General features: G+C 42.5%; 3 protein-coding genes and 1 long non-coding RNA gene across 7 annotated transcripts in view; 1 reads left to right on the forward strand and 3 right to left on the reverse strand.

Annotated features, from left to right (window-relative positions):
• The window catches only part of TRIM66 (tripartite motif containing 66), a 65,692-nt gene extending 51,840 nt beyond the window's left edge, over window positions 1-13,852 (reverse strand). The window contains exons 1-3 of one of the 4 annotated variants that reach the window (XM_083400380.1): window positions 11,780-11,974; window positions 10,903-11,010; window positions 10,729-10,796 (exon numbers count right to left, since the gene is read on the reverse strand). The gene's annotated coding sequence lies outside the window, so the exon portion shown is untranslated. Of the gene's footprint in view, window positions 1-1,309; window positions 1,936-10,728; window positions 10,797-10,902; window positions 11,715-11,779; window positions 11,975-13,661 lie in introns of those variants that run through there. The other 3 variants (XM_083400381.1, XM_083400379.1, XM_083400382.1) reach the window with 3 other exon arrangements.
• The window catches only part of DENND5A (DENN domain containing 5A), a 609,609-nt gene that overhangs the window by 228,343 nt on the left and 356,381 nt on the right, over window positions 1-24,885 (reverse strand). The gene's annotated exons all lie outside the window — the stretch shown is intronic.
• Window positions 14,460-15,865, forward strand: LOC310666127. Its single transcript, XR_014505771.1, has 2 exons — window positions 14,460-14,538; window positions 14,923-15,865. It is a non-coding gene; the product is annotated as an uncharacterized lncRNA (long non-coding RNA).
• On the reverse strand, window positions 17,139-22,314 carry RPL27A (ribosomal protein L27a). The gene is made up of 5 exons (XM_083412969.1): window positions 22,231-22,314; window positions 20,716-20,779; window positions 20,344-20,419; window positions 18,698-18,872; window positions 17,139-17,332 (listed from the first exon to the last, which is right to left on the reverse strand). The coding sequence occupies exons 1-5, from the start codon at window positions 22,231-22,233 to the stop codon at window positions 17,204-17,206; spliced, it is 447 nt and encodes a 148-aa protein (XP_083269095.1). The 5' UTR covers window positions 22,234-22,314; the 3' UTR covers window positions 17,139-17,203.

A 24,885-nucleotide genomic window follows, 5' to 3' on the forward strand; every position in this document is an offset into this window, starting at 1 on the left:
GAGGGCAGGGGAATTATTAACCATCCCTTTCCCCACTGCTATTCCACTTAAAATACCCCTTTCTTATTCAGCTTATCACTAAAATAAGCAGCTATTTGGGTTTATTACACATGTCTCTGTGTTGCTTGGCATTTATTCTGCATTCATGGATGGAAGAATTGAAGCTCACATACTAAATAAAGATGATGCCTGTTTTTACTAAAATGATGATGATGGCCTTACTGGGGAAAACATAACAATATAGCAAATGTTTGGCTTTTACATAAACAATAACTGTCCCAAAGGCTTTGATTTTTTAAAAAACACACAGGATTTTTTGTTTTTCTTGCAGATAACTGATTTGCTTTGATAATATTATGAGGAATAGAAAAGTAAATCCAGCAAATTATCTTAAAACATGTCTTTCTTCATCTTTGAAATTTTAATCCTGCCTACCTAAGATCAGACTGTAGAACCTCGCACCCTCCCTCATCAGGATGCCATCATGGGCCAAATTTGGGAAAGTGTGCATTTTTTCCCACATGGACACACAAGCCCATGCATGTTTGGACAGGCAAGACAGACCTTTCTCCCATTTCTCTCAAAAGACTGTGTGTGCAGAAGCCACTTATTCAAACACAAATGTATTCCAAACATGTAAACACCGAAACGAGTCTGTATGTCTGAATCAGCCAGTGTATTTGGAGAACTAAGAGCTCTAGTGACCATGACCTTCAGGCCTCCTAGATAACCAAGGAGACTCCCAAACAGAAAAATGTAAAAAGCAAAAGGGCAACTGTTAAATAATGCTAAGTCTTAGGTAGATGCAGTTACTGCAGTCGGCAAATCCCCTGTTTGATCGTCTGCCTAAATATCGGTAACAGCTTGATTTTGGTCCACAACAAATGTGTTTGCATCTTGCTGTCTGAATCTTTAACCCCACGGGATACAATTGACCTTCAGTTACCCTGGGCTGGCTAATCAAGCTCCACTTGCAATACTTGGTAATTTTAAACCTGTACATTGTAGAGATGCAGAACTCCCACTCCTACCACCCCCCGCTGCTGTCTGCTCTTATTACCTCCTAAACCTTAATGATGCCGCTCCCATTATCAATGCATTTTCCTTTGGAATGGCTATCCAAACTTAATCAGCATAACACGAAGCACGCCAGCAAAATAACCTCTCTGCCTGTTTACAGACAGTGAATCACAACTGACAGACAGCTGCTCCGACTAGAAATGGGAAGTGCTTATGCCACCCTCCTTGCAAACTGCTGCTAGGCTATGTTATTTATTCAGGAAAAAAATTACTTTTCATGTTGGCTTACCTGTTCTCTCTGGAAAGCAGCCACTTAAGAGAGGAGCACAAATAAGTGTCTCTTGGCTGAGGAAATGGGTTGTTACTAAGCAGAAGAGCGTGCACCGCGTAATCCCTGGAAACAGCTTTTACTGTACAGCGTCAGGAGTGCTGATGAGAGAAAATGACTAGACCTTCCCGGTGTTCGTCTGGGGCTCCTTTCCTGTTTGGTAAAGCCCTCTTCAAAAACTAGGCTCAGAACAGAGACCATTAACGTGCCTTATATGCCCCTCTTACTTTTCAGTCTATGGTACGTTTTCTCAGCTGTTTTTCCAGATCAATAGAAAAAGAGGGGGGGGGAACAATTCCATGGTGAGACAGAAATGAGAGCAATCATTCTGTTTTTAACCAGATCTTCTTTAAAAGGAAACTCTCAATATGGCTTGTAACAGATGCTTGCAAACGGAGACTATAGAGGCGTCTTGCTATCAACCCATCAAGAAGAAATCACAAACAATAATTCACCCCAAGGTACATATTCAGCTACCTATGCAACTGCTGAACTTCAGAACTCAGTGTCATCTAAAGCCAAGGAAGGTATATTTCTGGAGCCTGTGCTTTACAGAAACCTCTTTTAAATACAGTATATCATTATTACACCTCTGCTGGTGGAGGAAAGAGTATTCAGCATTGCCCTAGAGAGCCACTGTTTGTACGTATGAAGAATGATGCAATCAGTACATCTAAAAAGCAATCCAACATGGGATTGTACAACTCAAACAACAATGTATGAATATCAATAGACCAAATTCAGTTCATGTCCAAATTAGGATATCTTAATTTCTGTAAAATGCAGCTCATCAGTCTTGAAAATGCTGTTACCTCTTCACATGGATTGATGCTATTTATACTTTTGACTGAAAGAGGCAGGGAAGAATATACACAGGATCCACTTCTTTTGAAGCTTTCCCGATACCTGTTTTGAACTGAATCCAAGCTTCTTTTAAAAAGACAAAAATGAGATGCTGTAGAAAAATTGTATTATTGTAGAGAACTCTGACTGAAGTAATGAAACTCCTTAGGTCATCTTCAGATGTGGTTAAATTTGGCTTCATATTTTTTCCCATCTATAAACTGAATTTTAAAACCGTATGGTCAAGGACACTGGTTTTTAAATGGTGACCCATGGTGTACTTGTTTTTTATGTCTTGGAACCCCAAGGGCCGTAGCTCAGTGGTACAGCATCTGCTTTGCATGTTGAAGTGGCAGGGCTGGGAACATCCTCTTTCTGAAACCCTGGGGAGACCCTCCCATCAATGCAGACAGGACAAAGGGTCTGACTTAATATAAGGCAGTTTTTATGTTCCTGAATTTCTAAAACAATGGCAAAAATAACAGGAAAATCTTTGTACCCTTTTCCTGAGCAAACAGTTCCCAAACAGCAAATTATGACTAAATTTCTTCTGACATCCCCTTCCCCCCCCCAAAAAAAAGCTGTACTGAAAGTGTGAGGTAAAAATTAAGTGTCATGTGGCCCACTTGGTATGAAAAGTTGGGCTGCCCTGTGCAAAATGGCTTCTACAAGATAAGGGCAGGAAACTAGCCTGCTTCTTGTGGTTGGTTGCAAAACAGATTATACTTTCTGTTGAATAACCTGCTGTATAACAAGCTTCTGCTAGCACAACTGTTGCGCTGGATTTTATATTGCACAACCATTATTCTCACCCTCATGATAACACAACAGCGTGGTCAGAAAACATTGAATCCAGGCCTTTGAGTTGAACATGAGGATTAGTTTACGTGGTGTTTTGGCCACAGGTGCCGTACGAGTGAAACTACACCAAGGAAACAGTTTTGTGTTTTTAAAGTGTTCTTTAAAATCCTCCGCTGAGACATAGAGCTCACGTTAGTGACCTGAACCACCAGCCTTAAACCTGTTTATTGAACGTTCATTCCTATTTGCTTGCACAAAGCTTTTGCAGAAGTTAGACTATGTTCAGTCATTATTAAGCACTCATTCTGATTTGTTTGTGGGGTGATTATACAACAATGAACATTCATTCTGATTGGTTTGTATGAGTTTTACATCTTCCTGTCAATCATTCATTCATCTCACATTTTTCAGTGCATTTGCCCATCACCAGTGCTTTTTTTCTAGAAAAAGAGGTGCCAGAATTCCCCATGAATGCCTCCCTTGTTCTCTTATAATGGCAATGGCGCCCAACTGAGAGGTGCTGGAACTGAGCTCCAGTGAGTTCCAGCTGAAAAAAAGCCCTGTCCATCACTTTCCTAACTGCAAAAAGTGTGTGTGTGTGCTTGTTAGTGAATTTATTGTGAAGGATGATGGATCACTTTAATCAGCTTTAATTGCTCAAATCTAAATTTCTGATACGTGTTTGAATCCCTCCCACAAAATAAGAAACAGTCTGAAGGTGCCCTTATGATGATGATGTCAACAACTGGATATAATATTACATCACTGGATACCAAAGAACTTTAAGAAAAAGTTATTCTTTAACTAAATATGTTGCTATGTTAAGTAAGTCAAACAGTGAAAGTAGTATTCAGCATCTGAATTTGGATTTTTACTTAGAAAATCCATCATGACAATTCATATCTGAGTAATGCACATGAACCTACATTTGTTTCAACCTGATAAAATTTCTATCCATCTCCCAGATAATTTCACCTGCCTTATCATCCTTCCTGCTTCTCTAAGCAAATGTTCGGATAATAACTCTCCCAGAGCATTAACCAATTGCTCAGAACTCTTGATATTATTCACATTTTCTCTAAGGCCCAATTAGGGGATATCAGGGAGTATTTTAAAATACAAAATGCTGTACTCTATGTCTTCATATTTACCTAACCAAGCCCAACTGCTCTGCTCGCCTTTTGCGTGGGCAGCAGCAGCAGACACTGACCAAAACAGGTCTGAAGCAACTCCAACTCAACCACCTTGAACACTTATGCAAACTGCTTGCAACATTTTATTTACTCTCCAACCTGAGCTCTTATTGGTGTGATTAATAAAGTTATGCTATCATCCATACCTCGGGTGAATGTCTAATTAAAACTAAGGGGTATTCATTTCCAGACAGCATTGCATGTAACACATTGCATCACTTGCCTTTGGAGAGGTTTCAACAAAGCAATTTTACGTGCAATCCCTATAATCTAGAGCCTGTAATGTGAAGCTAGCAAAAATAGCAGGTGCAATTATAATTCTGGGTTTTTTAAAAAATAATATGGTGAAATTCTCCATCACCTTGAATGTCTCTATTCACTGGACATCTAGCAGTCATGATGACTATAGTTTGGTGAGCTTCACATTCTGGAATCCATTAAAAAAACTGACGGAAAATGCCTGCCTTCAAATTCACTGTCTCATTCACATGTGGTGGACTGGGAGGTGGTCACCTATTTTTCAGGAGCGGAGAATAAACTGCACAAGGGTTATGGAATGAATGTGCCTTACCATTGGTAGACATAATGTCATCCCAGGGCAATGTGGGTTTCATAATATGATGGATGCTCTTTCTCACTTATAATGCCTCAAAAAAGAAAGGGAACAAATGGAGCTTTTAAAACAGTTGAGAGAACAACCATGCACTCACTGCCAATAGTAAGCCCTCTCACTCCCACTAAACTTTTTCAGTTTTCACTCTCTAAAATCTCTCCCTTAGTCTCGGGGAGACAAGCCGCTCCCAATTTTGAGCCAAAACCTCTTTCCTGAAAACTTTCAGTTCAGCACTCAGATTCCCACAAGTGTTGCACTTACTACATGATAAGCAAACAAACAAACCAACAAAAAAAACCCCCCGCAGTTCACTAGCAGTTCTGGTTAGCTATTTGAGTTTAACAGCAACTCCCTTGGAAAAGGAGGACATGGAATGACATCATCTGGAAGGTTCAGAGACAGCTGAGCAGTTCTCCAGGGTAAAATGCAACATCTCAAAAGCGGATTCAGCAGCAGGGAATGGCAGATGCAGCTCATGCCAGATAAGTAAGCACTTCTGTTTTTCTAGCACCCAGAAAGGAGCTGGGTTCCCCATTCAAGGATCAAATATTGTATATCTAGTGAATTTCACCTGCTTCAGAAAGGGCAAAGCATCTCCCACAGAGATTGCTCTAATACACACGATGGGCTGAGCTCCTATTGCTCTGTCCCAGCTTCTGCTAACCTAGCAGTTCAAAAGCACACCAGTGCAAGTACAGTAGTACCTCGAGATGCGAAAGGGATCCGTTCCAGAGCCCCATTTGCATCCTGAATAGAATGTAAGACGTGATGGCACGTCAGCGCGTGCGCAGGTTGCATTTTGCCGCTTCTGCGCATGTGCGTGACGTCATTTTGAGCATCTGTGCATGCATGAATGGCGAAACCCAGAAGTAACGCGCTCTGTTACTTCCGGGCTGCCACGGAGCACAACCCGAAAGCACTCAACCTGAAGCACATTCAACCGTAGATAAACAGGTACTGCTGTGGTGGAAAGGTAAAGGGCATTTCTGTGCACTCTGGCTTCTGTCACAGTGTCCCGTTGCGCCAGAAGCTGTTTAGTCAAGCTGGCCACATGACCCGGAAATCTGTCTGTGGACAAATGCTGGCTCCCTTGGCCTGAAGCGAGATGAGCACTGCACCCCATAGTCGCCTTTGACTGAACTTAACTGTCCAAGGGTCCTTTACCTTTAATAACCAATAAGAATATATTTGTTTCTCAGGAAAAGGGCTTGTTCAGGGATGCTGCTAACCAGGTTGTACATAATAAGGAAAAGTTCTGACAGATGCGCACACATACACACACACAAGCTGGATACAAAAGGGCTCCCTCCACTCCCCGGGCTCAGACATGCACATTCGGCACAACTGATCTCTTTAAAGCCACATAACATGCTGAGTTCAAATGTCAGCAGTTCCCTGCCTCTGCACTCAGCAAGCATGGACAATAGCAGGATACTGTTAGGCCGTGTGCATCACATGTGCTTTCTAAAGGCACCTGTCCTTCACAGCTAGCTCCCTCCCATGCCAATGTCATTAACAGCACAATCCCATACCGTATACTCCTACTGTGTCGCATGAGGCTTATCTCCAGGAAACTGGGCTTAGTAGTTTATATGCAGCTTTAACCTCCCACATAAATTTTAGGATGATGCCCGTATAGTTGCCCACAGAGTTCAGCCTACCTTGGCTTTCTCATTTTTATCCACAGCCTTCTTACTGGCATGGCCATGCAAGTCCCTTCCAAGCAGCTTCAAACAATATCCATTGGTCCTCCAAACAAGTTTGAAATGGATAAATACATTTGTCAGATTACTATTCTGTTATGAACAAGAATGAATAATAAATTGTTCCCACATCTACAGCTATGTGATTAGTTCACTCAAGGCTATTCCAAGACATATAGGTGTCCTGGACAGAAGTTATGGATGTGAATGTTTCAGTCAAGACAGTAAATAACACCTTTGAGGCTTTCTCAAAATATTTTTCCCACGTGTGGGTGATACAAGAGAGGACACAGAAGAAAACCGGATGTTCATGGTAATCAGTGTAGGACTTACATTCACAAAATACAGGAGTTACGCCTCCTATCAGAAAACTTCAGATGACTCTACCACCCGGATCTGTATGCTTGCTTCGCTGTCTATTCCAACGATGTCCATCTCTTTTCATATAACATGCTGCTAACCCTGCCCCAATGGGGCCATGAGCTCTTTCCTTACCCTCCCATCCCTCCCTCCCTCCCTCGGAAAACCACTGCTCCCCACCCCATTTCAGCAGCTGATTATTCAGTAATTTCTGAATGCCCAATGGTGAAGAAAAATGTCCCTTTCATCGTATAGATGGGTCAGCCCCAAATTCATCACTGATTATTTTATCATGGAATAGATAGCCACATAATTCAGTCTGTGATCATGCCTAGCCTTGTCACAGCTGTAGAGTCAAAGTTATCAAGTACAATATCCAACACATAAAAGACTACTTTTTGCTGGGCTCAAATCAGGATATCTCCTGTCTTTCACTGCCTCTCAATGGTGTTCAGTACACACAGTAACATCATTTTACTGAGATTCAGATTTGTTTTCCTTCCTTTTCAGATTCCTGACATATTAATTAGAGATTTGCACCTGGTGCCTTGTGTGGGCCTATGAGAATATCGCTGTTGATTGATTCTTTGCCCTGTCATTTCTCTTCTGTTTTTTTTAAGCACATAATAATTCCTGATTTATAACAAAAGATGTGAGACACCTAATTAATTACCGTTCCTGCCCCCTGTTCTACAGACTGCAGAATCTGTTGGCAGACACAGTCAGGCATTTTCTGAATTGACTGAGGCATGCTAAAAAAATATTGCTGCCATTCCCTACCCCATCACTGCCACACCCCAGAAAAGCTAAGTAAAATGTGTGCAACATATCCATACTCACACTTGCAGATTTCCCCTTAGTTTGAGCCGCAGCAGCTCACAGCACAGAACCACCCAAACTGCTCTCTAATTGAAAAAGCACCCTTGGGATTTAGTGCACCATCAAGTTGCTATGGGCAAAAGCAATCCCAGGCACACATACAATGCAACATAGGAACAACCCAAGGCAGAGTTCCTGCTTACATCCAGGCAACCTGTTTACTGAGATTTCACCCTGATTTCTTTGCATAAAGTTTTCAAGGAGGTGAGCTGACATTGGCTAATTATTGAGCATTCATCCCAATTTGTTTCTGGGGAGGTTAGACAATGCTCCGGCAAGCAAATGTTATCTCAAACATTCCAATGCATTTTCTCATCACTTCACTTATTGCAAAATGTCCAATTTTGAAAGGAAGTGAGCTGGTCGTGAAATAGCTCTAAATCAACTTTAATTGCACAACCTGAATTTCCTAGCATATGCTTGGAAGCACCCACAGTGTGATTCTGCCTTTGAATTACAACCACTTGATGGGGATAGGATCACTACTAGTTCCTTATGCTGGCACAACAAAACTTTGAATCAGAGTAGTGGGTTAGTTTGCTGGCAACACTTGTACCCTGCCTGTCCTCATAAAAAGGCTCAAGCTGACTAGCAGCAAAATCAAACCATTAGCTAACAATTTAAAACATAAGTTACAAAACCATTAAAATACTATAAACAGCAATGGAAAAGCAATAACAGAGCAGTTTTCAAAAATTACAAACAGTTTTCAGATTACAAACAGGTAGAGAGAGTAGTAAAACCAATACAATAAAGCCATCATCTGTAAACAAAAATCCTGCTTACATAGAAAAGTTTATTCTAGCTTCTGGAAGGCCATTAAAGAAACAGTGAGGCACACTTTCCCCAAAGAGAATTCCAGAGCCCTAGAAGAAGTCACAGAAGAGGCCCCTGTTGCACCAGCATTATTCAACACTGGCATTATTACCACAGTACTCAGTAACACAAGTGACTAAATGGGCACAGTTGACATCTAATGCACAGAAGTCAGTTGCAACAACAGTGTAGCATATCAAATTAAAAGACAGAGCAAGTTAAATAAAACTAAGGGATCAGTGGAGAGCCTAAGGTGATTGCCCTGTGCTATGACCACGATCACAACTCTACCATGCTGTCACACCATATCATAGGACAGGAGTCTAAAATAACTCAAAAACAAATCACAGGGGTATATCATCTCCAGAAACATAACACAGCTTATTTATATATAAATACATCGAGGCACAGGACATGGGGCTCTATCTTATGGTAGACAACTAAGACCTTCAAATGTTGATGAAAAGGAATAGTTGTTGTGAAGGAGAGGAATGTTGTTAATATTTTTTTTCCACAATAACTCACAGGAACATGGGACTCCAGATGCAAACACCCATTAAGAACCTCAGCTCCACTGCTGAGGTGCAAGGATAAGTACCGTATTTTTCGCACCATTGGACGCACTTTTTCCCTCCTAAAAAGCAAGGGAAAATGTGTGTGCGTCCTATGGAGCGAATGCAAGGGGGAGGAAGGCGGGAAAAGCCCCCAAGAGCCGCACACAAGCTGCGTGCGCTTTTGCAGGCTTTTCTCCAGGAGGGAGAAGGGACTGACTGGCCGCATCGGTCCGTTCTCCCTCCTCGGGGAAAAGCCCCAAAGAGCGGAGCCCTCTTTAAAGGCTGCGCGGCTCCTGCGGGCTTTTCTACGAGGTGGGGGAATCCCCCCCACCTCCCAGAAAAGCCAGGAGAAGCCGCGCAGCCCCTTTAAAGAGCGCACGGCTTCTGCGGGAGGTGGGGGAAGCTGCAGCAGATTCCCTCTTCCCGCGCTCCCTTTGAAGCGGCAATGTGGGAGGGGAGCAGCTTACACTCGTGTAAGCAGCTCCTCTCCCACTTTCCTCCTTCAAAGCAACTACGGGGGAGAGAAGGAAGGGGACCATGGATCCTCCGCTGCTCCGTGATTGCTTTGAAGGAGGAAAGTGGGAGGGGAGCAGCTTACACTCGTGTAAGCAGCTCCTCTCCCAATTTCCTCCTTCAAAGCAACTGCGGGGGAGAGAAGGAAGAGGACCATGGATCCTCCGCTGCTCACAGGGATTCTTCCGTGATTGCTTTGAATCAGGAAAGTGGGAGGGGAGCAGCTTACACTCGTGTAAGCAGCTCCTCTCCCACTTTCCTCCTTCAAAGCAACTGCGGAGGAGGGAACAAAGGGGACCATGGATCCTCCGCTGCTCACAGGGATTCCTCCGTGATTGCTTTGAATCAGGAAAGTGATTTCCTCCTTCAAAGCAACTACGGAGGAGAGAAGGAAGGGGACCATGGATCCTCCGCTGCTCCGTGATTGCTTTGAAGGAGGAAAGTGGGAGGGGAGCAGCTTACACTCGTGTAAGCAGCTCCTCTCCCACTTTCCTCCTTCAAAGCAACTACGGAGGAGGGAAGGAAGGGGACCATGCATCCTCTGCTGGCGAATGCAGCAGATTCCCTTCTCCTGGGCTCCCTTTGAAGCAGCAAAGTGGGAGGGGAGCAGCTTACACTTGTGTAAGCAGCTCCTCTCCCACTTTCCTGCTTCAAAGTGGAGGGAATCCAGTGCAGTTGCGAGCAGAGGATCCATGGCTCCGCTTCCTTCCCTCAAAGCAGGGTGTGGGGGTGCAGGGGGGAAAGAGGGCAGGAAATAGAGGCCGGGCAGGAAGACACAACCACACTTTGACCACTGAAAGTCCACCTCAGCCTCCCCAGATTTCCACTGAGATGGCCAGGCTAATCTCGATGGCCATAAGTCAGGCTCAGCATTATTAATTGGACTTAGATAAGCCATGGTTCCCCTTCCTACCCTCCTCTGAGGCTCAATTTAAAGCAGCAAAGTGGACAGGAGCCGCCCGCTTTGCTGCTTTAAATAGTTTAGTGCAACATTTGATTCAGAATATTTTTTTCCGTATTTTCCTCCTCTAAAAACTAGGTGCGCCCTATGGTCAGGTGCGCCCTATGGTGCGAAAAATATGGTAAGCAAGGAAAGGCAACTCACCAGGGAAGGGCAGACCATGCCTCCAAATCATCACGGCATAACTCTTGCATCTTTTCCATCTGTTTCCCCTAAGCAAAGAGATGGGTATGTGAGTCCTCAAACACTCATGACTACAGTGTGTGTGTGTCCCACAGCCCCCACCTTAAGGAAAGAACATAAACAGCACTCTCTTACTCAAGAAGCTGGAGCTGTCTGAATGATGGTGTCCTCCATATGTTCAACCAAAGCACATCTTTCCTCTCCAGGCTCAAGCTGTTTTTGCAAATTTGCAGCTGAAGCTGGCTTTTTAAAATAAAAAAGGTAGACTGCTTGTGCGAAGCATAAAGGAAAAGATGGACAACACTGATAGATGAGCCAGAGAGTGATTCACTGGCGTGACTATTACTCATTTCAGTTCAGTGAGGCTCTCCCAGCAGTAAACTCTGAGCTTTTTATATTAAGGCTGCAATCCACAGAATACTTACTAAAGAGTAAGCACCAGTGAACAGAGCAGGGGCTTACAGCTTTGTAAGCATGATGTTGCCCTAAGGTTATATATTTGCTTAAGGTACTCAGCTTTGCTTCCTTCTTGCATCTCTAGCAGAACTTTATATTGAGCCAAATAAATTGTCAAATAGCAGAACAGTTGTAAAAAGAACACAGACAATAATGGTGGATTTGAAAATATTGAATAATTTGAGAAACAATGTCATTAAACTGTGACCCAAGCTTGAGATTGTGTAAGAAAGATTTCTCATTCTTTGTCATTAGGATGCTGGACAAGTCACTAGTGTCTGAACCATCACTACAGAAGTCAGTAGCACAGTAAAGTTGCTTGCAGACTGTTTGTTGAGCTTCTACCTGATTTGTTTGCACAAAATTTGAGGAGAGGCTATATGACATTATATCAAGCAAATGTTATACCACACTTTCCAGTGTGTGCAAGAATGCCAAATTAATGTCAATTGTACACACAGCATTTGCCAGTATGCCACTGAACCATACACACAAATTGTGACTGTCTAAGCACCCAGCATTAAATGCTAAACATTTCACTAATTAAAGGGTTTACCTGCAGAATGCTGGTGCAGTAGTGAAAAGTTCATATAAAGGTCTGGGATCCTAAAATGATCATATACAGTATTTCCAGAAAGTTCTGTTATTCAAATACTACCAAGAGAAAAGCAAGAAAAACTCTACACAATATAAGAAACATCTGCCCAAGACCTGGTTATGCAGCATATTTTCATAGGATAAAACTTGCTGTGTATCACTAAAATTATGTAATTGGTCAGTAGTCCGACATAAAAAACAAACCTTATATTCCATTGGTGGGTCAGCAAAATATCAGATTCTCCTTTTCCCAATGTAATTATCTAAGATGCATGTGACTTCTTTGCATGATCTTAGTTGAGCAATCCCATTACATTTTGCTCAGGAAATAAACTGTTATCCCTGGGAGATGCATATAACTGCAATTATTAGACACACGATGAATTATTTACAATAAAACAGAGGAGTTTCTAGGAACAAATGAAAATGTTCAGTCTTTCTATTATTGTGTGTAGACAGTGTCATCATATAGTTTAATCCCCAGGTGGTACTTTATTTAAATGTACTTGGAGGAATCAGGAGTTTGCTGTTGCTGTTCTGTATTGTAGAGACAATGAAGTTCATGTTGAGTTTTCTGACTGGTGTATGCTCTAACCCTTCCATGACATATGGAACACAATAAAATATGTGCCCTGTTTCCTGGATTTTGTTACTATGGTGGCCAAAGGCACTTGTGTATTCTATAACATTCATTTGTAACCTCATGCCCCTGATTTTAGTTCATCTCCTGCTTGGAAGTGGATCTTCCAGGATCTTCTGGGGACAAGAAATGCTCACACAAAAATATCAATTTTGCTCTGGGGCCCATTTAGCACGTCAGGCCACCTAGTGTCAGATTTGCCCCTTGCCATTGCATCATTCTGATGTTAAAGATGTGTATATGGGTTTGTCACTGTTTGAACTTAGGCTTTGGAGTCAAGAAGACAAGTATGTCCCCTTGCCCTGGAATAGTTATGTTTCTTGAGGTGGGGGGAGCACAGCTTACTCACCCGTCCCCCAAGTCTTTCTCATTTATTTTAATCTGACCTATACCCACCCTGTGGAACGCCCTCCCACCACATGTCAAAGAGAAAAATAACTACCAAACTTTTAGAAGACATCTGAAGGCAGCCCTGTTTGGGGAAGCTTTTAATGTTTAATAGGTTATTGTATTTTAGTGTTTTGTTGGAAGCCGCCCAGAGTGGTTGGGGAAACACAGCCAGATGGGCAGGGTATAAATAATAAATTATTATTATTATTATTATTATTATTATTATTATTATACAGGGGTTGACAACACTTTTGGGCCAGTGGACACATAATGACTTTTGAGAGGGTGCTGGGGACAAAATGGCTGCTATGGGGCTGGCATGGCATAACACAAAACCGCTGCAGTGAGGAATGTGGAATAACACACAATTAGAGAGACAACGATCCCTGACCACATAAGGCCCTATACAGCTCAGGACCAGCTTCTTTAAGACTGCCTTATACCTTACACACCCAGAGTACCTGGCACTGATAGTAAATAGCAAGTGTTCCAAGCAGTGCTGGGTGGCCACCTATTAAATTTCCCACTATGCTGCAAAGTGATACTACATCACATTCCCAACACGGAAAATGAAAAGGCTAGTTAGGATATAGCTGCTTCTTGGAAGATCAAGCGAGAAAGGGGAGCAGCACAGCAGGTGGCTTCATTAATGAAGTACTGTACGGAATAAATATCGACAGCCCGAGGCCAATGCTAGGTGTTTCTACTCAGAAGAAAGTCTCTGCTCACTCAGTTCAATAGGACATAGTGCCAGATGTGTATAGCTGCGCAGCCTCAGGGAGTCAGTACCCCTGAAATCAAAAGGACTCGCTTCTGAGCATGCCTGAATGGCAAGGCTGCACTCCGAGGAACATACAGTTCAGGGACCAAGGGCCCCCGCTGGATACAAAAGGACAACAAAATGACTTGGCTGGGATTTATTCCAATTTTGCATTCTCCAGTGACGTTATCAAGCGAAGAGGGCCGCATTTAAAGGCACACCAGCAACTGCTGGTGTTTGAATTGTAAATTGTAAATAAATTGTAAGTGTTTGAGGTGCCACAAGAATGCAGTTTTGACTGAAAGCACAGATACCGCCCACTACGCTCAAGGGAGGAGAGGGGAAAACCTCCACAGGCGAAGCCTTTCTTTAAAAAATATATCACCCAATGGTATGTGTTAGGAGCTTCCTTTTTTTTTTTTTTTTTTTTGCGCTGAGGAAAGTTTCCCGCCCTCAACAGGGGCTCTGCTGAATTCTCCTCCCACTTGAGTGGCAAGACCAAAAGCTAGGTGACGTCATCGCCTTCCTGACGCTAACTGCGTTTCACTTCGATGAGAGCGAAAACTTCCGGTATACCCCTGGATTGGTTTCCCGCCCCCACCCTTCCCCTCCAATGCAAAGCGGGCATTTATCATAGAGCTGCCACAGGGCTGGAGCGGCACAGTTACACCACAGCGTGACGGCTTTCAATGGCCACCGGAAGTGCAGGCTGTGTTGCCGCTCCAGGAATGGCCGAGCTTCACTTCTCTCTCCCGTTCTATGTGCCCCTCCCCCCCCGCCCGCCCGCACCCCGAGAGCATTGTGGGAGGTTCCTTGAGGAAGGTCTTCTTCCGCTTCCTGCTTCCCTTCTTCCTTTCACGTGGTGAGTAGCGGGGAGCAGGGTTTAAAAGGAGCGAATAAGTTCAAGCAGGCGCGCGATCTTTTTTTGGTGAGAGTCTTTCTGTTTCTGTTTGTGAAATAAAATATGTGTTTACAGTTCTAGACAGAATTAACGCATTGGGTTGAAACAGTAAATGAGTAAGAAGCTTGTGTACCTATAATTAATCGAGACTAGAGTCACATCTTGATGTCTTCAGTCGTTGTGGTGTGCTATAGTACTCGGAGAGAAAAACTAATCTTTATTCACTGACTTTGTTGTTCTGTAGCAAAGTCAGTCACCAGGTTAGTGACAGACCTACACCTGAATTCCAGTGAACTTTCTGAAAATTGAGGGAGGCAGAGTGCTGATTAAAGTGACTAAAGAGTTTCAAGGGAAGAGATTTGTAAGTAAAAATGAGCCACACAGCAACATTGCATTTTTTTTCCTTTGTAGCCATCCAGTTTATTTGGAAAAGTTGTTACGAGACCTTACTGCTTGAAGGAGGGAAAACTATGCACCAGATCAACTCTGCGTGCTAAGTGGATGAGCCCCCAAACCACGCTGGATTAAGAGTACCTGCTGATTTTGTAGTCTTGGTAAGTTTGCGAGGTGCAAATATAGACTTTGGATTACAGGCATCTTCAACCTTTTCAGGCCCAGGACCCACTTTTAACCCAAAGGCAACCCATTTCTTACTCTTTTACCATATATTTGCATGGTGATACTGCTCCGGTTGCAAACCACCTTGGATCAGGCTACTACCTTACCTACCAGTTTAAGAATAGTGTTCTACATGTTAAACTTTCAATTGTGTTCTGTTCTGTTCTGGCTGGGGAGCCCATCACAGTTCCAGTTTGGCCTGCTTAACCCAAACCACACCCATCTGTCACATTGGGTGTGGTGGCTTCTGACTTCAACTGAAGCGTCCAGTTCTCGCTCTTAACTTTAAAGTGGAAAATAATGCTGGTTATTTGTAATCCTTTTGAGAAGTCTAAATTATCAAGTACCAAAAATGCTTGTTTACATCTATGCTCTAGTCAGAGACCATTGCTTTGGGTGTACTGGTAGTGATTTGGAAGCTGCCTTCTGTTACAAAACTCTTAAAACTGCAAATACATTTAACTGAAGCAAGTTGTTCTCCATCAACCTTACATTCGGCCAGCACAACTTTCTACTCTCAATCTGGGTATGTCATTCCACCAATGTTTCAGTAAACTTGTTTCTGTCAGTCTGCATCCAGTCTGAGGGTTCTGCACATCTGATATGTTGCTAATGCCACTTAAGTTTGTAATGCAATTCTTAAAGAGTTCTGAATGAATAGGCTTGAGTTTATATTGAGGGAATACTTCCATTTTTAAAGTATTTTATTATTTTTTAATAAAAAGTTTGCATAAAAGCTGAAGTTGTTTGGTTTTTGTTTGTTACATGAGGATATAATTTTGAGGAACGCGTTCCAGTGGATGTGTCTCCAGTGAATGTTCATAGGACTAACAACATCAAAATTGAACAAAGTAATCACAGATTGGTGTTGGAGGGACTTTCTTGATCCTCCTTTATGGCCCAGGCCCACTTTGAAAAACAAAATTAGCTGGTGGAACATGTAGAATCCAAAACAGGTTGTAGCCAACTTATCCTGGTAAAGTATTGCCTTTTTACAATGTCCAGGTATGTTTGGGAACGCCTTTCCCTTATGAGCATCTTTCTCCATATTAGTCCTCACTGATGCTCTGCTGTGGGCACCATGAGAACACTTTTTCAGTGGTGGCACAGCCACTAATACACCACTTATGCACAAGCCTTTAGCTTAACCAATAGTTATTTCTGCTTTGTCCTCCCAGGTTCCTGTGTAATATTAAAGTACAGAGGATTTTTCACCATTTTTTTCCTGAAAAGTTGCTCTAGAACCTTTAAGACTGTAGATAGAGGGGGCTCAGTGAAAATCCCCTCTCCTCCCTGATACACGAAAAGGACATTTCCTGCATCCAGTAGTCTGCTGGAGAATGCCAGTGGTGACTATCCCATTAGAGAAGTTTGAAGAGAAGTTTGAGTGGTATGGTAATGCCACTGGTTCCTGGGTGTACACTGGAATTTGTGAGCTACCTTTAAGAGTCCTGGTATATGTTCATTCAATTCTGAAGAAAAACCATTTCAATTTAAATAGATGCCTAAATTTGTAAAATGTTTTTGCTTTTCCTTAAAAATAATATATAGCTAGTTTGTTCTTGTTCACATCTGCTGGTGTGAACTGCACATAGTTTACTACCTAAAAAACATGTATTAAACAGCAGAATAATGTGAACATGGTCACTTTAAGACTATGGCATACAATCAAAATTCTGGGCAACCACAACCAGTTGGCACAGAAAGACACGTTCCCAGTAGGGGACAAAAGCCACTGGTATCATTGTCTGAATTCCTCATGTGCAGGTGCTCTCTCACATGTAGAACACTCCAAACACATTCAATTTCACAAGGTTCATGTGTTTAAGCCTATCTTTACAATGAGAAGGGCTGAAATGGAAATTCTGACTCCTGTGCCACTTTTGTGCTTGTACATTGAAATGGCTGCAAGAAAACATTTTGAACAAAAAACTACTCTCTTGGTGGACCTTCCCCCCAAAAAAAATCAAGTTAGGAGTATTAGAATTGGCAATGAGATACTTTTCAAATTTTAAGCTTATGAATACACAGCTGAAATTGTGTTTATTGAAGCCTGGATACATAGAAAAATCCTTTATGCCACTAACACGCAGGCACCACCAACTTCTTTGATTTTCTCTTCTGCCTTTCTGCTGAAGAATTTTGCTTTCACGATTACAGGCTGTTTGGGCAGTTTCCCCTTGCCCAGGACTTTGTAGTAACCCTGGAAAGATAAGGAGATTTAGCAAAAACTCTTAAGTCCAAATATAAGGTACACAAAGCCTCTTACAGTCACTACCAGCTGAACCAATTTCCATACAAATCAAAAGCAAAATATTTCAACGTACTGTATGTAACAAAGACATTGTAACAAATGACCTTTAGAAAAAGTTTTGCCAAACATTTACCAATTACAAAATATAAATCACCATGCATATTCAGTATTTTCTCACTTTGTCTTCTTGGTTTAAAAATACTTTGGCAGACAGAACAATTTGATATTCTAAAAAGGGTTGTCAGAAAACTAATATGCTATGTTGAAATGTCATTTTGTCCTCTCGGCCTGAGCACATACCATGAAAGGTTTGTATACGTACTTGGATCCTCCGTTTGTTCCCACCATGAACTCTTTAGTATATTTTTCTTCCCCCTGTGATCAGTATTCTAGTGGATCAAAGCACACTTAGGAACAAAGCCAATGTCAAGAATGCAGTGTGCACAATGCAGTCTCAACACAAACACTGGGTGGCCATACATATTAAGAGCAAAATCAAGTGTTTAATATACAGTATAACTATACTGAAATCCTAATTATGACAATAGCTTTATTAGGCCAATGAAAATGTTACAAAATAGCACATAAGCTTTTCAGTTCTCCGCAACTCTTCATCAGGCTTGATGGTAAAGAAGCCGCCAATATTTGAGGCAGAGAAAGAATGGGAGCGAACACCATCTATGTCTACATCTGGGAGACAGACCTAGGGAACAGCTGGTTTTGTATTTTCAGAGAGAGGCAACTGGCAACTGTGTTTCCTGCACCCTAAAACCTGCATAGCACCTAACAAAGCCTCATTTGAACATCTGCACTCTAGACACTCACCAGATGCAGACTTGGTCAGCTTTACCACCAGTCAAATTCTACCTAACTTTATTCAGTATCTATCCCGAAGAAGAGTTCTGGAGAACTTGAAAACTTGTACATTGTTTTGAGGCATTTTTGTTGGAATAGTTTCATCTTGGCCTAAGAGACCTCACTCCAGGGTGGCTCACCTAGCACCTTCATTACATAATTTTAGGTGCCAGACAAAAACATTCCCCTTTGGTTAATTAAACTATAGCCTTTTAAGCTAGTGGGTGGTATTTTATTGTGTTGTGTATTTTGTGCTTTTATACCGTAAACTACCCTGTGATCCTTATTAGGCTGCACTCCTGTCTACGCAAATGTTAGTCCAACTGAATTCAGTGGGCCTTACTTTCAAGTAAGGGGTGTTACAAGTTCAGCTTTTATCTCTGAAACAATTTTAGGACTTACCATACTACACAAATGAACTAGCTTCACACACATTTTATATTATCAAAATAAACTTACCGAGCGTACAACATCAATAACTGGAGCTAATCCCGCCTGATTTTTGGCATAGTTGAGTCTTGTTTGCTCACTAACAAGTGTCCAGAGTTTATCCAGGTTCACTGTAGGACAGAAGTGCTGGTTTTTCTTCAAGTGGTAATGTCTCATACCAACTTTTCCAAAATAACCAGGATGACTGGCAAGAAATCACAGGCAGAATACAGTCAATGCATAACTCATTTTGAAATGCATGTGCATCATTACCTAGCTAGAGGACATACAAAGTATATAACATTAATTGCATAGCCTACTGAATGAGAAATTGTCTTCATTTAAATTTCTCTAGCCAGGTTCGTCAGGTTTTTTTATGCTTAAAACCACTGCAAGGTATATCTAGTCTACTAGTACCCAGCTTATTTCCCTCACACACACCTCAATGACATTGTCTCCTAGCCACTTTCAGACTGAGTTAATGTGGTCCACAGAGGTGAAGAACAAGAAAATAGAGTTGTAAGGAGTATTTATTGTCCGAAGTAATAACTTATTTAGTTCCAGGTAATCAACTAGAGCAAAAATCAAACTAATCAGATGGGGAAAAACCCTGTCTATTTCTGTGTCCTTACACAGTTGTCCCAGTATTTCACTGCCTGGTGCCCAAAGTACCATAAAACACGACATTACACACACTGCTGTACACAAACCACCCTAAATGTATAATTTGCCAGGAGGGGGTTCTGCACTACAGGTAACTTTTATGCCCAAATATTCTGTGACAGAAGACAAGCTACAGCAACTTCAAAAAAATCTGTTGTTCTAAAGGAAAGGGAAAGCTGTAGTTGATCCAACAATAAATATTTGCCTTAACTGTGGCTACAATGGGAGGTCCTCCAAGCTCTTGCTTTTTATATGAAAGCAGTCAAAGACACACAGTTCTATTTGTTTCCTTGCAGCAACCCCAGCAATTCACCAAACACTTTTGGAAAATCAGAGCATTGACTCAGCATTACAAAGACATGCAGAATGATGATACCGATCCTCCTGGTGGCCCCACACCTCCCAGTTTGGGATATGAGTTTTCTGTTACTAACCTGGTGACTGACTGAACTATGAATAGGGCAGTCAGTGAATAAAGGTCAGTTATTGCTCTTCGAGTACTATAGCACACCATGATAACTGACAATATCTAGATGTGACTCTAGTCTCGATTGCTGTAGATCAGTAGCAGTCCATGTGGTGGGTTTGAGCTGCCCTTCCAACATTGGCATGGTTGCAGTCTGGGCTGTGGACACATTCTGGTGCTCCTGGTCATACACACACACAGTCCCAGCCTCACTGTCACCCTATCCAGGTAAACTGCAGCAGTGTAGCAACTTCACCCCACCAAACAGGCCACTTCTGGTATAGATAAGTAGCTTTGCATACCTAATTCAAAATTAAACCTGAAATCCTCCGCTTGTTTACTAGGACGAAAGTCCACCAGAAACAGTGTAATGGACTGCCTCATGGCCCTAAGCAAGAGTAGGTTATGATTCCACTTCAGCCTATATTTAACAAAATCAACATCTACAAGGTGGTAAATGTTATTTTGGTACCTATTATGGATTTGTTCTTTGCATTATATAATCAAATGCTTGAGAAGGAACAAAAAATGAGGAAAAAATGCTTACTATTTGTCAAAGTTAATTCTGTGGTGGTGCAAACCCCCAGCATTACCACGGCCTCCAGGATGCTTCCTGTGTTTGCCTATAATAGAAATGAAGAACAGATTAAAACCTTGAATTCAACTTCAATTAACAGGTATTTACATGCCTTTCCCAACCTCACTGTAACCATCATCATTTTCCCCTGCACTCTGGTTGTATTTCAGTCAAGGTTGTGAAATAAATAGCCAAACCTTAAAATAACTAAGTATTAAAAATGAAGCTTACAAGTACTACTAATGTTATCCTCTACATGACTTAGTCTAGTAATAAAGCAGAAGATATCCGGAAGCCATGAATGAGCACAAACCAACAAAGTAAATAATCCTCTACACTTACCGATACGGCCGTGGCCATGGCTAACATGACCCCTCAGTTTCCTGGTCTTCCTCAGTCTGGAAGGCTTAAAAGATTAGACTTGTGTAAAATATATATATATATATATGAGAACAACAGACACAACAATGCTTGACATAAAAGGGCTATCAACCCCTGCCAGACCACACTACTTCAGATGAAACAATTTAAGCACAACCCCCTTTCCCCACTAAGGGTTTGAACACAATTTTTTGGCTCCTCCTTTCATGAACTGTTTAGTTATAAAAACTCTGTAACTAAGAGCTAGCACATTTGCTTTCTTCCACATCTCTCCTAATCCCCTTTGTATCATATTTTAAACTTGTATACTTGAGGGCAGGGGCTGTTTCATTACTGATTTTTATAAGCCACTATAGGCTACTTTTAGGCTGAAGAGCAGGCTTAAAAAGAGAAGAGTTAAATATATAAATATATGTGGGGGGTTTTAATGCATGTTACATTTTGTTGCATTGATATGGTTCTTTATGCTTATAGGGGTGGACATAAGGTAGATCATATTCCATAGGTAGACCTCTGACCAGTTGCTGGCAGATAACCTGGTACCTCTTGGCTGCTGCGATTTTTTCCATGAATGGTAGATCCTCATCAGATCCAGCAAGGCACTTCTTACCCTCTTAAGATTTAACACTGCCCAGTTATGCTTTAAAATGTCCTGAATAGCCACACTTGCATTGTGAATGTGATATAAAATCGATTTTTAAAAAAACCCCGACTGAAGTCAGCCCACCCCTACGTGATACACTCTTAGCCATCCTGAGCCTGCACAAGAGTGAATAAATGAAACAAATACACTACCATGCTGCTTTAATTTAATATACTGTACACTGCCCTGGTGTTTCAATGAGGAGGGCAGTATACTTAAAATAGGAGGAAAACGCTCCTCCCTTGTGCTCTTTCTAGTTGGGAAGCATATATCGCTGTTTTATTATTACTATTTAATATTTTGTTGGGAGCCGCTCAGAGTGGCTGGGGAAACCCAACCAGATGAACAGGGTATTATAATTAATAATAATAAAAGGCCCTGCTCCCCTCCCCAAAGAAGTACTATGTTCTCTGGAGAAGAGCTTCTACAGGCCACGTGCTCTGCAGTGAGGAACCTTCCTCTTTCAAAAGGGGTTTCCGAGAGCCGTCCCTTGCACACAGGGTTCCCACATCCTCCCCCCCCCCGGCAGAGGTGAACGTGGCGCATTTCGGAATTATTTGCAAAAAGGAAGGGTCGGACAAAACCGGGGCGCAGTCCAGGGGATGCGGCTGCCACGTCCCGCTCCAGGGAATTCCACGAGGCTCTGGGCAGAGGAGGAAGGGCTCCCCTTTTCCGCCTCCCTACGACTGCAGGACGAAGCAGAAGGAGGGAGAAGGAGGAAGGCCCCGGGCCAGGCCTCAAGCCAGAAGCCGCCCTCCTCACACGCTGCGCGGAGAGGCGCCGGAGAAGCCCCGCAAAACCGCCGGGGCCGACCGTGCCGCATCGCTACCTACCATCTTGCTGGGCGAGAGTCAAAGGGAAAGAGAGAGGCCTCTCTCGCGAGCTTTCACAAAAGAACCGGGGAAGCGCGCTCTTCTCGCGATGTCTCGCACGGCGGGGTTGGGGGTGGGGAATGGGTCAACGAAGTTCCAAGCGCAGTTTCCGCCGCTCATGATCACGCATTCGTGTCTCACTTCCGGTTCTGAGTAAGCCTCCTCCATGTGCGGGGCAAGAGGGGCGGAAGTAGAGGTGGCCGATGCAAAAGTTTAGCCAGGGCGCTTTCGTTGCGTTGTTCTGAAATGATCTTAGAGAAGAGTCTTGTTGCTCGTTGTAGGAGTAACGTTGGTTATTGGAAGAGAACACTTGAGGGTTTTAAAAGTGGGGTGGGGAGGGAGACGGGACACAATTTAGGCTGTTAAAAGAGATTGAAGAAAGGTTAAAAGCTGGTGTGCAGTGCATGGGTTTAGTTTGCTTTCTTGATGAATAAGAACAATAAGAATAAGAACCCCAGTGGGTCCTACATCACTGTGTTTCTGTGAGAAAATAAATACTGGAAGTGTTATCAGTGAGAATTTCAGTATGGTGCTTGGTGTGTGTCTGGGATATCGGTGGGGTGTGGAGTTCCGTAGGGTAGGGGGCTGTGTGAGGCAGAACGTGTAGAAGGGTTTAAGTGTGGAATTTAATGTGGAGCAGGATGTGGCAGATTCAGTGAGCGCTTGACTTTAACACTCATACTGGGGAGATGGTTGGGGGGGGTGCATGCAAGGTTATGGGATGTGGTCTCTTAAGAGGTGCCCATAGCGCGTGCGCCCCCCCGCCCCACCCAATGGATGATTCTTCATTTAACCACTGCACCACACTGATATTTCATAACTAAAGGAACAGGCATTGTGCAGAGCATCCACTAGTACTGGTGGTGGTATGGAACCTTAAACAGTAAGGTTCGAAGGAAAGGAAATACAGAAGAATACAGTGTGATAATTGCATTATTAATAGTGGCCATTTTCTCACACACAAATCCAACTGGGTTAATCATGACATCAGTATGCCAATTAACACATGTAGTGTGATTTATTTATTTTTTAAACCCATTGGTAACATTGACACTCTTGATCAATTGTAGTTCACCAGTTTTATGTTGCAGTCTCCCTTTAAAGTGCCATTGATCCATTATCGGGACATTAAGGTCAGGCATGCTGTCCTAGAAAGTTAAAAGGCCCTCCAATCCCTTTTTAATATTGCCATTTCTGGTGTCAGATTTGTGTCCATTTATTCTTTTGTCTGGCCTGTTTTTTTATATTGTGATAGGAATTTTGAGGTCTTAGATATATGGTAATGTTCATAGCCGCACGTACATAGATCAGCACAGGAAGACTGACCTGAAGCCATTTTGATTCCTAAACTGAGCAAATGTTTTCTCTGCAAGGTCAAAGTGGAAAAGCCTCCCCATTGACTTTTCCTTCACAAACCCTGTCTTAAGGGTATGTCTGTGTTTGAATAGGGTGTGAGCCTGTGACCTGGCCCAGGAACTAAGTATTTATCACTACAAAAGAATGGCCAGGCTCCCCAGGCAATCCAATCAAGTAACCTGCCAGACAGGAGAAAAACAATATTAAAATTTCTGTTTTAGACCGCCTTTTCTGTCATGTAGGTGTGATGTATCTGAGGGGTGGACTTAGGTTACACCCCTTCTGTTGATGTATGTATGATGTTTCTGGGGGTGGTCTTGATCTCCAGGGTGGCAATTTCAAAAGTCTTTATAAGGCCTTGCACAGCATTTTTCTGGGTCCTCCTCCTCTCCTGCGGGTGAGGGAGCACCCTGTTGCAACAGATCAATGAAGATCAAGCTTACTAGCTGCTATGCTTCTCAATATTCTCTGGTTGGCCTCTGTTATTCTCTCCTACCAATAGGGAACCTATGTAAGGACTCTATATGGGCTCTTGGATACCCCATAAGGGAAAAGGGCAATTTTTGTTTATAACAATAAGCAGAAAGTCACTGTGAACAATGAAAAATGACCTGATGAACAAACATTTACTTTGAAGTTTTGCTTTTAAGCAGACCAATTGTCTATGAAGTTCTCAACCCTTAAGCTAATAGTCGCTGCTACATCTTTTAATACAGGAATAGGAAACCTGTGACGTTTCAGGTGTTATTGGGACTGACCACTGGCCATGCTGTTTGGGGCTCATGGGAGTTGAGTAACATTCGAGGGCCACAGGTTCCCCGACCCTTTTTAAATATATTCCATAAATGCACTGGGTAATGTCTGCTTAAAAAGCAATGCCAATAGATTCCACCGGGTGTCCAGGAATTCTAGCTTTTTAAAGAAATAATTTTAAAGGGACAAATCACTCAGCCCTCAGGAGTTGCACAAGTCCCACTCTGCAAGTGGAATGCCTAGGATTTTTAGGATGCAATTAGTAAATTCTATTAGTTTGACTGTTACTTTGACAAGATGCAGAGGTTAGCTTCTAACAAGGTTTAAAACAATGGTTTGGTACTTTGGGCTGCCAAGCCCAGTCCTATGAATATCTACTTGGGGGGGGGGGGGATCCCACTGTGTTCTAAGGGATTTACAGCACGAGTTATACAACTTCAAAGTAAATCTTGTTATTCATTTAGTATTGAGGCAGAAGCCAACATCAGAAGAATTCTAATGAATGAC

This window comes from Podarcis tiliguerta (genome assembly GCF_965153285.1).
Source record: "Podarcis tiliguerta genome assembly, chromosome: 1".
NCBI lineage: Eukaryota > Metazoa > Chordata > Lepidosauria > Squamata > Lacertidae > Podarcis > Podarcis tiliguerta.

Bases quoted from the DNA above. Each gene is read 5' to 3' on its own strand.
- RPL27A (XM_083412969.1), bottom strand. The intron at 20,420-20,715 runs GTAAGTGTAGAG...TTTCTATTATAG, and splicing joins CCATGGCCACGGCCGTATCG to GCAAACACAGGAAGCATCCT. The intron at 17,333-18,697 runs GTAAGTTTATTT...TTATCTTTCCAG, and splicing joins TTATTGATGTTGTACGCTCG to GGTTACTACAAAGTCCTGGG.